The 13,841-nt window shown below is 36.4% G+C and overlaps 1 protein-coding gene across 6 annotated transcripts in view; it reads right to left on the reverse strand.

Moving 5' to 3' along the window:
• Nucleotides 1-3,614: 3,614 nt before the first annotated feature.
• PPARGC1A (PPARG coactivator 1 alpha) overlaps nucleotides 3,615-13,841 on the reverse strand; it is a 410,292-nt gene continuing 400,065 nt past the window's right edge. For all 6 annotated transcript variants that reach the window (XM_055588151.1, XM_055588146.1, XM_055588148.1 and 3 more), the window contains one exon: nucleotides 3,615-7,504. In XM_055588151.1, the coding sequence (XP_055444126.1) occupies nucleotides 7,401-7,504 (104 nt within the window). In that variant the 3' untranslated portion in view covers nucleotides 3,615-7,400. The remainder of the gene's footprint in view (nucleotides 7,505-13,841) is intronic.

The raw sequence follows: 13,841 nt of genomic DNA on the forward strand, positions 1-13,841 counted from the left end.
CACTTCTCAGCCTCAGACCCAGAGGCCAAACATGTGGTGGAGATCTCCAATTTTTGCTTTCCCCGCAATCGTTTTTCTATTGGATGGTCTGATAGCAATTCAGATGTTGACCCATGTTGCCAGATAACTGGAGGAAAAGTAATTAGGCCATGTGTTGCCCTTGATCATGAAGTTACCTGACATGAAAGTAACATGGCCACATGACATGCTGTGTGACCTGCTTACTAACTTAGCCTTCTCTGGCAAGTAGAGTAATTAATCATCATTCTGGACAGTGTACACACATTCTTACCAACAAATAGTGACGTGCTTACAGAGGGCTATACCTCTAAGTATTACAAAACATGAGTCATTTGACTAAAGGGTATAGCAATCAAGCTGAAAACCTGCTACATGGCTAAATTAGGAACAAGCACAGCTTCATTTTCTTTTCAGTCCTTTTTTAAGTGCACTGTGAAGCTCTGGTAGGAATAAGAGATCGGGTTGGAAATGAAGTGTGATAGCATTGATATGAATAATTTTCAACAACACCAAAGTGAATCAAAGGAAAGTACCTGTGAATTTCCTTAAATGACTTGCTGGAGGGTATTGTGTGGTAACTATATTACCATAGTCCCCCTTTTCTTTTTCAATTAGTATTGTTAAAGAGAAGCTTGACGATAGACTTCCTAACAGCGGCAAAAATAAATTCTCTCCAATTAAGTAGTCTAATAAGCTATTTAGGATTTTACCACTTAACATTCTTTCCTTCCCATTTAATTTTGGCTTTCACTTGGATGTCATCTTGTTGAAAATCCATCACAGAAAACTATGTGGAAAAAAAGATAATGTTGCTAAGTGCTCCTGAGTTTCCAAAACGAGCAGAAGCACAATATTTTTTCTAAATCACCCCAGGATTTTCCCTAATAATTCAGCTTCTTCCTACTAGAAATTAATATATGAAAATATATGAAAATGGTCAATATGGAAATTCAAATATCACACTACTCACTCATCTTCAGTAAGTGCTATATGCATATATTTGGAACAACACAATATTTTAAGGTTCTTGATGATAATAATGTCTTGGTATTCATATGTGCATGTATAATTATGCTCATTTAATTTAATCATGAAAATATTATAGGATCATTTGGTTTTCTCCTCTAAAAGTTCTCTCACTTTTTCTCAATTAATTAATTCCACTCTGCCCCTTTTATAAGTCAGCTGATGGTAAGGAATGGTTTTAGGATTAAAAGGAGGATGATCACATTCCTGTAGAATGATGGACAGAAAAGAGGCATATGGGAGGGAAATGGCATTTTGTCCTTAGTATACAGTCTAATTGAGGAACAATGTTAGGCTTTCCAGTGTAACATGGTCCTGAATTTTCTGATCATTTCTTCCTGCAAGTTTCCAGTGTCCCTGAATGCTGAGAATTTGCCTCAGGGGCAGTCACCTGATTGCAACAGAAGCCCTGGAAACCAGCTCTTGTGACTCACACATTCCACATGCTTGACTGGAGTGGAGCTTGTGGGACTTTGCAGAATTACTGGAATCACATGGGATGTACTGAAGGGAGCAGGAGGGTGGAGGGCATTTAACTTAACCATGAACGAGAAGAGTAGATAACACCATGGTAAGGAGAATAAAAAGGAACATGTTGACTGAAAGGGAAGAAACGTGACACAAAGGTCATTGCATATTATCCTTCCCCCACTGAGGAAATCTTATTTTCTTTCTCACAGAAAAAAACTTTGCTCCTTTCCCCATCATGTTAACAGAGACCAGTGAAAAGAAATAGGCTTCTCTGTGCCCATCAATAGAATCTATATAGCATCTATTTCCCCAGGGATTAATTCAGTTTTTGATTAAATCTTTCTGAGATTTAAATCATGATGTTACAAACCTCCAAGGAGCTCCTCTATGAGTTGTGACCTTCTTTATTACTCTCTGCTGTTTGATAAAGTATGAAGATTGATTTATAATAGTGTATACTGTGTTTGAAAACAAGGACTAGCAAAGAGAATAGCAAAGTATAAGATTAATATAAAGTAAACATTGCAAAAACTACGCCTTGGTTAAAATATTCTATAATTAATACTGAGTTACAACTGTAGCTAGTAACACTAGTGTCAAATGAGTATAATAATGCTCTCAGTCATAAATTTTATCCCATGATTAGCTAAATAATGCTACAAGAAAGAGAAAACTGGCAATGCTGAAAAGGGATTTTGAACCAATATTACATTAAACAGATTTAGTTTGGAGGACTTTTGAATTGAAACAAGCTCCTTTTCAATAAACTATTCCTATCCAGTGTTCATTTATTTTCATCAACCTAATTTTGGTTTCAATAATTATTTTGCCATTAGTATCATCAAGGATGGAAGTGATTTAATGTTTGAGGACAACATCAAATGAATCCTTACTCTCTAATCAGGATGCTCCTGTACATGACTAGTGGCTACTATTTTTTTCCCCTTGAAAATCTCTCTTTACCCTCAAAAGGTTTTTAAGGGTAAAAAGTTAACCCTTTAAAAGGAAGATTGTAATTTTTCCACTGCTCTTGCTAATTCCAACCAGAATATTCAAAATGCCCTGTTCAATTTAACCATCAATGAAGACAAGTTGTGATGTGAGGCTTATCCACTGAATCACAGTTGTAGAAGAATGCAATATTTGGGTAAGATGATAGTAAGTTTTTATTTTCTCTTTTGATATAATAATTGGCAAATCTTACAGTGCTATAAAATAGAAAGATAGCCATAAGAAATGCTTCTTGGGTTACTTAGCAGGTTTCAATGTATTATTGGTAGCTCCTTCACATTTCCAATAATTATGAATATTTTTTTCTGTAGGAGAAAGGGGAACTGGGGGCTGAAATATATTTAGCCACATTCCCCGTGGCTAGGCTTATGCTGAATCTTACAAGCAGCTGGGAGTAGAGACCACCAGCTGAAATCCAGATTTGGCAGAGCGCTAGTAACACATTCTCTGTCATCTCTGTCATTCGGACCACCAATCACCTACAAAGCATGGTGGACATCCTGACAGCAAGCCATACCAGCAGTAATCTATCAACTTGTCCCATATTTAACCTGATTACTTACATATGACAGAGAGACAGGGAGGTGCATTCTGTTACAAGTCTTCAAGAAATATTCAGTCTATGCTCTACACCAGAAACTAACATAACATTGTAAATCAATGTTCAATGGATAGTATAGTTCAACTATACTTCAATAAAAATATATATTCAGTCCATTATAGTAGAATTGCTTCCTAAGCTGAAATATTCAGCAGCTTTCTCACTGAGGCAGTGGCTTGTACTTAAAATTCATACTTTCAAGGGTTAAGTACAAAAACAGAGCTAATCTGTTTGATAAAGTCCGACGTCACTTCTCATTAGAGAAATCACCAGTTCCGCCTTTACTGTTTGAAAGGAGACAAGGTAAAATACAGAAGGCCCACGTTACCTTAGAGCTGAAATCCATTCATGAATATGGAAAAGCAAGGGGAGGGCAGGTGATCCAGAGAGGAAACAGAATAATGATAAGCGAGTAACGTATACTGATCTGAGGAACGTGCCAGGAGTTTGGTTGTGATAAATAAGAAAAGCAGAAGTAGATTTGAAACATTCGTTTCCCTTTATTAGCTCAGTGAGGCTGATGTGTACTGCACATTTAAAAAAAATCACAGGAATTTTCATACAATGAATAAAACCACAACAATACATGTAGAATTGGCAGGTGGAAAAAAAAGCCCGGCTAGGGCTCAACTAATCACTCACTTTCCCTCTTCAGCATAGTTCAACCAACAGCATTACACTTTCACCTACAAATCTTAAAGTAGCTCCATCAAGTCAGCAGTTCACATTATTGAAAATGTCTGTCACATAGGTACAAATTTAGAATCATCACATTATATTACATGGCTATTCTAGGTCATCTATAGATCAGGTCTTAGACTACAGTGATTGAAGTTCTCGTTACAGCCATCAAAAAAGGACACATAATCATTACCTACTGTAAGCTCACATCTAAAGGCATGAAAAGGTTTCCTTTTTTTTCAACTGACCCAACCATCACACCCCAATAGTGCAAAGTTCCCTCTCTGCTGCTTTGAATGTTGACAGCCCAACCGTTGCTCTCAGAGTCATTTAGCAAAAATCGATTTTGTTGCACTGGAAGAATTATTCTGCTACATCTCTTAAAAAAAAAAAAAAACCCACATGTCTAAAGCACCAGTTCAGTTACCAAAATTGTAGATGTGGTACTTACCACAGCATGAAGGCAATGGCCCAGGGTCATCTAAAAATCCTACAGATCTATGCTGAAATTTGCCTCCAGTGATGATGGGGTGCATGTGTTCATTTGAAATATACTCTCCAAAAAAATTAAAAATAAAAATAAAAGGAACACAGTTTACATTTTGATGGGCTACCCACAGTGTCTGCATAAGATACAAAAGCTCTATTTGGATGGTCTAGTGATTCTCTCTTTGCACTAATTTTAGATGCAATTTGAAGTCCATGGAGGAAAACTATCTTCATGGTAACAATATTTGTCAGGCCAGAAGGGTGGGAATAAATGAATCCTCAACATGAAATCTGTAGTGTTGTCTTTTGACAAGTAAGAAAGGAAACCCAGTCTTTGACTCATGTCAACGATCCAGGGCAAAAAGGAGAATGTATTGAAAATTGGATCACAAAAAATTTAAAGGCAAAATAGAGAACGTATCTGGTCCTTGAACACATAATATGATTTACTAAATATCCATTTCTTAAAAATAATTTATTGCTCTTAATAGTCTTTTTTATTCTTATTCTACAACAGAAGATACTCAGATTTCAGAAAGAAAGACTGTAAACTTTAGTTTGGCGTCCACACAGAGTTAAAATACCTGCATTTAACCTACAGAACAAGAATTAGGCAGATTAAAGATGTGTTACGGTTGTAACGCAGGACCTGTGAACAAGTTCTTTTATTTCATAGTATTTTTATTGCTTTCTATCTACTTAGAAATAAGAAGCCAAAAACTCAAGCAAGCATCCGACAGGACAGACAGTGGATTCACTCTGAACACAATATGCTGGTGATAAATGAATGCAGCTTTCAAAATTAGCTGCATTGGCCTGGGGGTGTAATCCATTTTTATACGATCGTGTTGGGCGAGAGAAAGGAAAAGAATGGTTACATAGTAGGTATATCATGTCTTCCAGAAAAGTCATGTCGGCCATACTGTAATTGAATTTCAACTCAGAAACTTGAGTACACACGCCAAACTTTACTGACTTCCATTCCAGGGCTCCACACTCAGGAAATCCTGATGCTCAAAAATGGAGGTTTTACTGAAGTTTTTTTTTTGTTTTTTTTATTGAATTTAGCAGAAGCAATGTCATCAAGAACAACTTCATGGTCACGTCAGAGGCCATGCTAGTGCAAGTAGAAACACTGCTTCTGCAAAGCGGAATTTCCCAAATGAAACACTTAAACTCCAACCTGACAATTGCCATGCATCCTAGGTAGAAAATTTCCACTGGCTTTATTATTTTCATCAACTCATAATTTATAATAAATAGGCTATCTGCAACTGATAAATATGTCTCTTTAGTAAACAAAGGAATGAAATATCAGTATTTATACAGGATGCATAACTGTAAAAAATACAGATAAATACCATCATCATACTCTGCCAAGGGAAAGAGATACTGGCTTCAAAGAGAGTCTTCAGACACACATTAATTATTGTAAAAATCATACTATAATTATTACCTCAGCATTTTGTATCAAATTAAAATCACAAAAATTAAAACAAAACAGCATTTTAAAAAGATTTTTGACCTCTAGTTTCAAAACTACTGTTGATAGAGAAAATAAAAACATTTCTTAATGGTTACCCATTGAGAGACTTTACATAAAATCATGATATCTTCTAGAAAAATTTTAGATGAGAAAATTTCATTCCCCTAACAAATCCAGTGTATAAAACTTCAAAGAAAAACAAGCAACAAGAAAATGTGGAAAAATATTGCAGAAGTGGTTAATACCTTTAGGGGGCTAGGAGGTTTCTTGACAAGATGCTTAGATCGAAGCTCACCTAAGAGAGGATGGTTGTGCATAAAGCATCGATTTGTCGTGTTGCACTCAATGGACACACACACTGTCCTTTTTTTGTTTTACAATCAAATATATATAAGCAGTAAGTTCAGCTTCTAAATATGTTAGTGTACAATAATTGTTTCACCTCATAATTACATTTGAATATTCTCGATTAAGAAAAATTTAGCAGTTTTTGAAAAGAAGGCTGCATTTACAGTGCATAGCTGTAACAAAAAAAGAACATCATTGTATAGTATGTACACAAAATAAAAATACTCCATTTAACATCTGTAAATACTTGACTACATCAGAGAATGTAGCAATTGTACTATCTGAACACATCCCAGAGAGTTCTACCCAACTCTCCTTAGTAATGTAACACCGTGCTCGCTCCTCAGAAAGAACCACTGAACAAGCTGCACGCTTGACCATTGACAAGGCTTTTGAAATTTGCAGTGGGAGATCAACGTTTTGGACATTTACATGGGTGTCAGGAGGAAGGACGAACTACAGAAACTTCAAAATGTTAGGAAAGTTGAGCATTCGGTGCCTGCAGCATCCTCTCCCACCCAGATTCCTTGGCAAAAGGAAAAAGGAAAAAAAGAAAGAAAAAGAGAGAGAAAGGATATGAGTTCTACAGAACCTGCGGTTTCTTCAGGATTGTCATATAATCATTACGGTGTGAGAGAAAGCTTGCTTCACGTTGATTTTGCACTTTGTTTAAAAAAAAAAACAAAAAACAGAGTACGGAGGCTGATGCCCAGACATCAGTGGCTGTCATTTTAGGGTGGCCTGTGGTTGGTTGGTTAGCTTTCTTTCCTTTTGGATGTACGTATTTTTTTTTTTCCTTTTGAATAGAATATGAACATTTTGAAGTTCTAGGTTTTAAGTGTGTCTTCATGGAACTGCTGCCATTCGAAGTGGTTTGCCCTTGCACGCTCTGGTCAGGTGTCCCCAGTCCCCACCTGTACACACATACTTCCCCCAAACCAGGCAAACACACACACACAGGCACGCATGCGCGCGCGCACACACACACACACACACACACCATCACCAAGAGACTCAGGGAAAGCAAAGCTGACACCCATGAATAAACATGTGCTTACTGGAATTCCATTCTGTCTCTTGCCTCTTCAGCAGCTGGGTTCATGTAAACCATTGTTGTTGTTCTTGTATTGTTGTTGTTTTGTTTTTGTACAGAGAGTGTAAAGTAGGAGAAATTCCTAAGTATGACTTGCAATAGTCTTTTAGGGAAGGACGCGCTGTCCCGTGAGGTATTCACCATGCCTCTGTCATCCTTAGCCAGGGAACATATTACCTGCGTAAGCTTCTCTGGGCTTCTTTCAGTAAACTATCGAAATCCAGAGAGTCATACTTGCTCTTGATGGAAGCAGGGTCAAAGTCATCTGAATTTGAATCTGAAAGAAACCCAAACCAGGTCAGATGTACCCTTTGCTTATGGTCATTAATTCAATCATCTAATTTAAGATAACCCGATTCAAAAACAATTTATCCGGTTAATACACTTTAACAAAATATGCCCAAATTTTATTAGTATATGAGGTTTGTGTTGGTATGTACATATATATGTGCATATATTTACATATATATTTGCAGGAGGTATTTATATGTATGAATATTAATAATTATGTGTATATTTGCAGAAAGTATTTATATGGTAGATGGTATGATATATATACACCAATATTTTAATTAATTATGCTTATATATTTATCTATTTATACCACTTGTATATATTTGCAGAGGGTAAGGAGTGATGAGTACTCAAAACACTCATCTATTGACTCATTTTGGATTTAAACACTTCTGGGAGGTAATCAAAACAGGCTATTTCTTTTCAATAGCAACCTAGGCAATCAACAGGCTTTAAAAGTAAGGCCCCTCCTCCTTCCTGCTATGTTAAATGACTTCCCCAGGTTCCTCAACAACTTAGGCGGAGAGGAAAAAGTAGAAGCTAGAACTGATCTTTCTGTTCACTGGGATTGATTTCATTAAGTATAAAAGCCAGACTCATCAGTCTGCTGCTCCCCTTGAAAAAGTTGGAGGGACGTAAGTTCTCAAGTACCTCAAGGGAGCCCAGCAACAGTGGTACAAGCCCTCCCCAAATTAGAAGGTCTTGGAAAATGCTTCATGTCCTGCTGCTGCTGCTGCTAAGTCGCTTCAGTCGTGTCCGACTCTGTGCGACCCCAGAGACAGCAGCCCACCAGGCTCCCCCATCCCTGGGATTCTCCAGGCAAGAACACTGGAGTGGGTTGCCGTTTCCTTCTCCAATGCATGAAAGTGAAAAGTGAAAGTGAAGTCGCTCAGTCGTGTCCGACTCTTAGGGACACCATGGACTGCAGCCTACCAGGCTCCTCCATCCATGGGATTTTCCAGGCAAGAGTACTGGAGTGGGGTGCCATTGCCTTCTCCAGCTTCATGTCTAGAGAGGGCAAATTCAGACTCTCTACTCATTAACGGGGCTTCCCTGGTGGCTCAGATGGTAAAGAATCTGCCTGTAGTTCAGGAGATCTGGGTTCATTACCTGGGTCTGGAAGATTCCCTGGAGAAGGAAATGGCAACCCACTTCATTATTCTGGTCTGGAGAATCCCATGGACAGAAGAGCTTGGTGGGCTACAGCCCATGGGGTCACAAAGAGTGGGACACGACTGAGTGACTAACACATAACTTAAAATAAAGCTATGGTCTTTCTCAGATCCTTAAACTAGTCAAAATAAGCATTTGTGCAAAGCTCCACATGCCACTTCAGTAGCCCTGAACAAAACTGATATATTTCAGTCCCACTGGGTATAAAGTAAAAATCCTTTGAATGTTTCTGATTTTTCTCCATTGACACCTAAGAAAAAGTCTACCATTCCTTCGGGCCTTTCAGCTTGAGAAAGGGTATCTTGGATATACAATAGGCAAACACATTCATTCTTTTGAAAATATTTACTTGAAGGGAAGACAAAACCTTTCTGGTAAACATTAACAATCCTACTAAAATATGCATATTTGTATTTTACCCAGATTAAATTACAAAATAGAAATGCTCAAAGTGACAGAAAAGGGTAATATGAGATAAGATGGAGGCTAATCACTGACCTCACAAGTTGTTCTGCTGAAAAGGTGGCAAATCCCTCAAGTTCTACAGAACCAGGCTGTTTCCCCTACCTCACCAGCTTCAATCTACTTTAAAGACATCTTACATTTAAAGACAAGGAAATTCTTTCTCTTTTTTTTTCCCCATTCACATCATCCCTTGTCTCTACCACCTTTCTTTGTCCAGGTAAGGTGAACAATTACAGTCAGCTTCAGATACAAAAACAGGACAAAAAGGGCCCATCTTTCATCACCAAAATTTTACACGATCAATCTTAAATTACACTGGCTTACACTCTTCTCTTGAAAGCCTAATGAATAGTTTGATTGTATAACTAAAGCTGCCTGAGCAGCTGTTGTTCAAACCATAATCTTTTTATAAAGACAAAAAATAAGTCCTGCTCATTGCTAGAGATCAGCTTGAAATCAGAATTTCAGTTGCACTGTAGAAGATGAATGAGTCATTCAGTGATGGCAGTCTGTGTGACATGAAGTCCACATAGAACCATCAAGAACATATGTGTGAAGCTTTTCTTAGAGGAAATTTTGAGAATTAAAATGTCTTAAATTAAGATCATTCTACACGAAACTCAGAATTTCATTCTTTCTGTGTTTTCATTAGCAAATATTAAAAGTACTTTGATACAGTGGTTCTCAAGAGTTTCTTCACTGTGAAATATGGTGGCTGATGCTTATATATATACACCAGCTTTTGTGGGCATACCTATATCAATAGGCACCCACAAAATAATTTTTATTGCTTGAAGAGAGAATGCATCCACCTGTAACTTCTAGGGCAATAACATCCACTTTCTCTCCAGTAAAGGAAGGATATATCCACAAGTAAGATATAATGAAATTTTTATAGGAATAACCTGAAAACCACTCTAATAAGTTTTAAAAATAAATTGTTATAAATAATAATACTATATTAATAGAAATAAGTCACATCACAGCTGTATTCCTACCACCTAGAAAACTGTGGGCATAAAGTAGAGACTCAGTATTTGTTGACTAAATGTATTTTATTGAACACCTGCATATTATTAAAAACCTGATTGAAAATATTTGTGTTGGGATCTGGGACTGACTTACCAATGAATGGCAGTGTATATTAAAAGTTACATATATATTCAGGATGCTGATAATGTAATACATTTCTTTGAGTTAATAAGAGTTTGTGACCAACACGTTATTTATTTCCTTTTTCTTGCTTAAGTATAAATTCTAATGTGATCATAACTAATTCCTGATTTAAATGATCATATTCTTAATCCTGATCCATCCTTCTATTTTTACCCTATAGTCCTAATTTAATTTCTGTCTTTCTTCTTTAAGATTTTTCATCAAGCTCTTTCAAATGTTTCAGTTCAGTTCAGTTCACTCACTCAGTCATGTCTGACTCTCTGCGACCCCATGAACTGCAGCACATCAGGCCTCCCTGTCCATCACCAACTCCCGGAGTTCACTCAGACTCCCATCCATTGAGTCAGTGATGCCACCCAGCCATCTCATCCTCTGTGGTCCCCTTCTCCTCCTGCCCCCAATCCCTCCCAGCATCAGAGTCTTTTCCATTTGTTTATAGAACAGTAAATAGAAAGATACACAGACAACAGATTCACAGAAACCAGACTTAAATACTGTCTTCATCATGGTAAGCTTGATCATCCCTTTAAATTCTGAGTCTCATTTATAAATCTGGCTCATAAATAGTAACTGAAATCACTGCGTTTTGCATTAATAGTATTGTAATAACCATTAAGTAACCTCAACAGCCAAGAAATGGAGACCTAAATAGGGATATTTCTGCAAAGAAGATGTACACATGGCCAACAGGCACATGAAAAGATGCTCAATATTGCTCATTATTAGGGAAATATAAATCAAAACTATGATGAGGTATCATTTCACACCAGTTAAAATGGGTATCATTTTAAGTCTGCAAATAAATATATACATGAATATATAGTTTCAACTGTACAGAATGACTTTGCTGTACACTGGAAACTAACACAACATTGTAAATCCACTATACTTCAATTTTAAAATATCAGAGAAATGGGATATTGTGAACTAATTTAATTTAGGAAAGCAAATTAAACATTTTAAAAAATGGTAATCTAAATGATAGGTTGCTTTACTTTTGGTAAAATTAATCAGTATCACATCATTTTAACACTTTACTCTTGATGTGCACATAAGCGGCCAATCCCTCTGCGTCCAGTATAAGCTTGTTGTTTAGTCGCTAAGCTGTGTCTGACTCTTGCAACCCCCTGGGTTTATGCACCTTATTCGGCATTCATGGCCTGAAGCACTTAACTTGAACTCTTCAAGGAACAGAGACAAGACATACATGATGATGTTCAGTTCCAAAGCTAGTCCCTGGTGTTGATGCTTCCATTTTAAAATAATTTGAAATTTATAACTTCCCATTGTCATCATTTTGTATTATAATTATAGCTACCATTTATTGAGAATCTATTTTGTGCCAGACACTGACACTGTGCTAAGGGCTTCATAAACATATATATAATCTTCAGAGCAACGTTATAAGGTGTTTTACAAATGAAGCACCAGAAGCTGAGGGAGTTTAATTGCTCAAGGTTAAAAGCTAACTCAGGTTTCAAAACCAGGCCTGCAAGATTCCACAGCCAAGGCGCTGTCAAACTACACTAGGCCTATACTCAGATCCACTACCTTTCCTGTGATTGTAAGGCTGGAGGGAACTGGAAAAACCTATGCTGCCACAATACACATCAAACATACTTTTCAGGAAATACAGAACCAGCTTAGCAATGGTAAAGTTTCTATTGCCACTGGCGAGGCAGAGAGATAACAAGGAGGGAAGCATTCTTCTTAGAAATATTTCAGGGAGGCTCCAGTTCAATTTGGAAGTACTATCCAATGCTCCCTCTACCAGTGATGAATCATGATCTAAAGGCCCCTCGAGGTAGCTTATTTTAAACTTTAGATGTTTTGAGACACTAGAAAACACCCTGGCCTTCATCACTGAAGAAAATAAGTCAAATCAACTCAAGACTTCAATCTGTCTTGACTGTTTTTATCAGCCAACATTTGAACAAATGACTTGCCACCTTTTATATTTTCATCCCTAGGCCTCTATCTAACAGTCAGCTGCCTCTCCCCTGCTTCATCCTATCTATTTAGCTTGTGAAGTGAATTATAGCATATTCCCCCTGAACAATGCACCCCACCTGTATCAATTACTCTAGAAGACATCAATTCGGTGGAAGGAAGAAAAAAATCTGTATTTGGTATTTACTTTTTTTCTTTATACCAAGCCAAAGTAAGTACAGATAGACTTACTAATTACAGATAGACTAAGTACAGTCTGTACTTACTAAGTACAGATAGACTTACTAAGTACAGTCTGTACTTACTAAGTACAGATAGACTTAGTAAGACAGACTTAAGCATTACTAATAATGCTTAAGAGCAGATTTCTATGTTAATTCATGATTATTATTATAAATTGATTTAAATAGTTGTCATATGCATAAGACACTTGCCATTTTCCTTCATTATTTCATAAAGGAACACAAAGGCTTATAATACACACATTAGATAGGGACTAATATGGAAAGGAGCAAAATTAAAATTGGAAAGGAAATTAAGATGTCCATTGTGCCATTATTTATAATATCAAAAACAGAAAATGTGTTTAGCTATGATGGAATGATTAAATATAATGGTACTACTCATCAAACAGAATACTGTACAACCATTAAAATATACTGGTAAATCATTTTTAACCCTGAGTCACAGTAAAAAATGAACTTACATAATATTAATTGAGAAAAGTAGATTTTAAAAGTCTATATATGTATAATATAACCTCAACTATAAGAAATTCGATGTTCTGAGACAAAATACTGAACAGGTCATTACTCACTTGGTAACAGTAGTTATCTCTAGGTGATAGGCTGATAGGCAATTTTACTATTTTTCTTGATACCTTTGTATATTTTCCAAATGTTACCCCTTGAGTCTGTACAATTTTTATAACAGGAAAGATGAATACTTATCTATTCTTCAGTTTCCTTATCTGTAAAATGGGGATGATAATACATAATATCTACTTCTAGGATTCTTCTGGTAATTAAGTGAGAAAATACTTGCAAAGCCTTGGCACAGTGCCCATCATATGGAAGCACTCAAAAAATAGCAGGTTTATTTTCTTCTTTTGTTTTAAAGAAAGTATAGTGTGATTTAGCACATGAAATTTTACTTTTCCCTCTGAGTATAATTTGTAGGAAATGCTAACATTTCTAAGAGTTGGTGAGATAATAAGAAAAAAAAGAATAAAATTTTTCCATATTCTGCTCTGCAAAGCAATGATGCCAATGCTATAGTCTGTATAAAAGGATTCAGGGTAGGCACAAAAGCAACAAGAGATTACAAATAAACAACACATGCACACACCAAATATAACACCACACATACAAAGACACACGGTGCAGAATTTCAGCATCTGGGCAGGCAGTAGAAACAATCTGCTCTCTTCTTTACCAAAATCTAAGCCCCTTCTGAAATCATCTCATATGTTAAAAAGTAAAAAAAAAAAAAAAAAAAAAAAAAAAAGGGATAAAATCTATATTCGAATATTTCCTTTGGTAAAAGGTAGTAATGGT

The sequence above is a fragment of the Bubalus kerabau genome, chromosome 7 (genome assembly GCF_029407905.1).
Source record: "Bubalus kerabau isolate K-KA32 ecotype Philippines breed swamp buffalo chromosome 7, PCC_UOA_SB_1v2, whole genome shotgun sequence".
Classification (NCBI taxonomy): domain Eukaryota; kingdom Metazoa; phylum Chordata; class Mammalia; order Artiodactyla; family Bovidae; genus Bubalus; species Bubalus kerabau.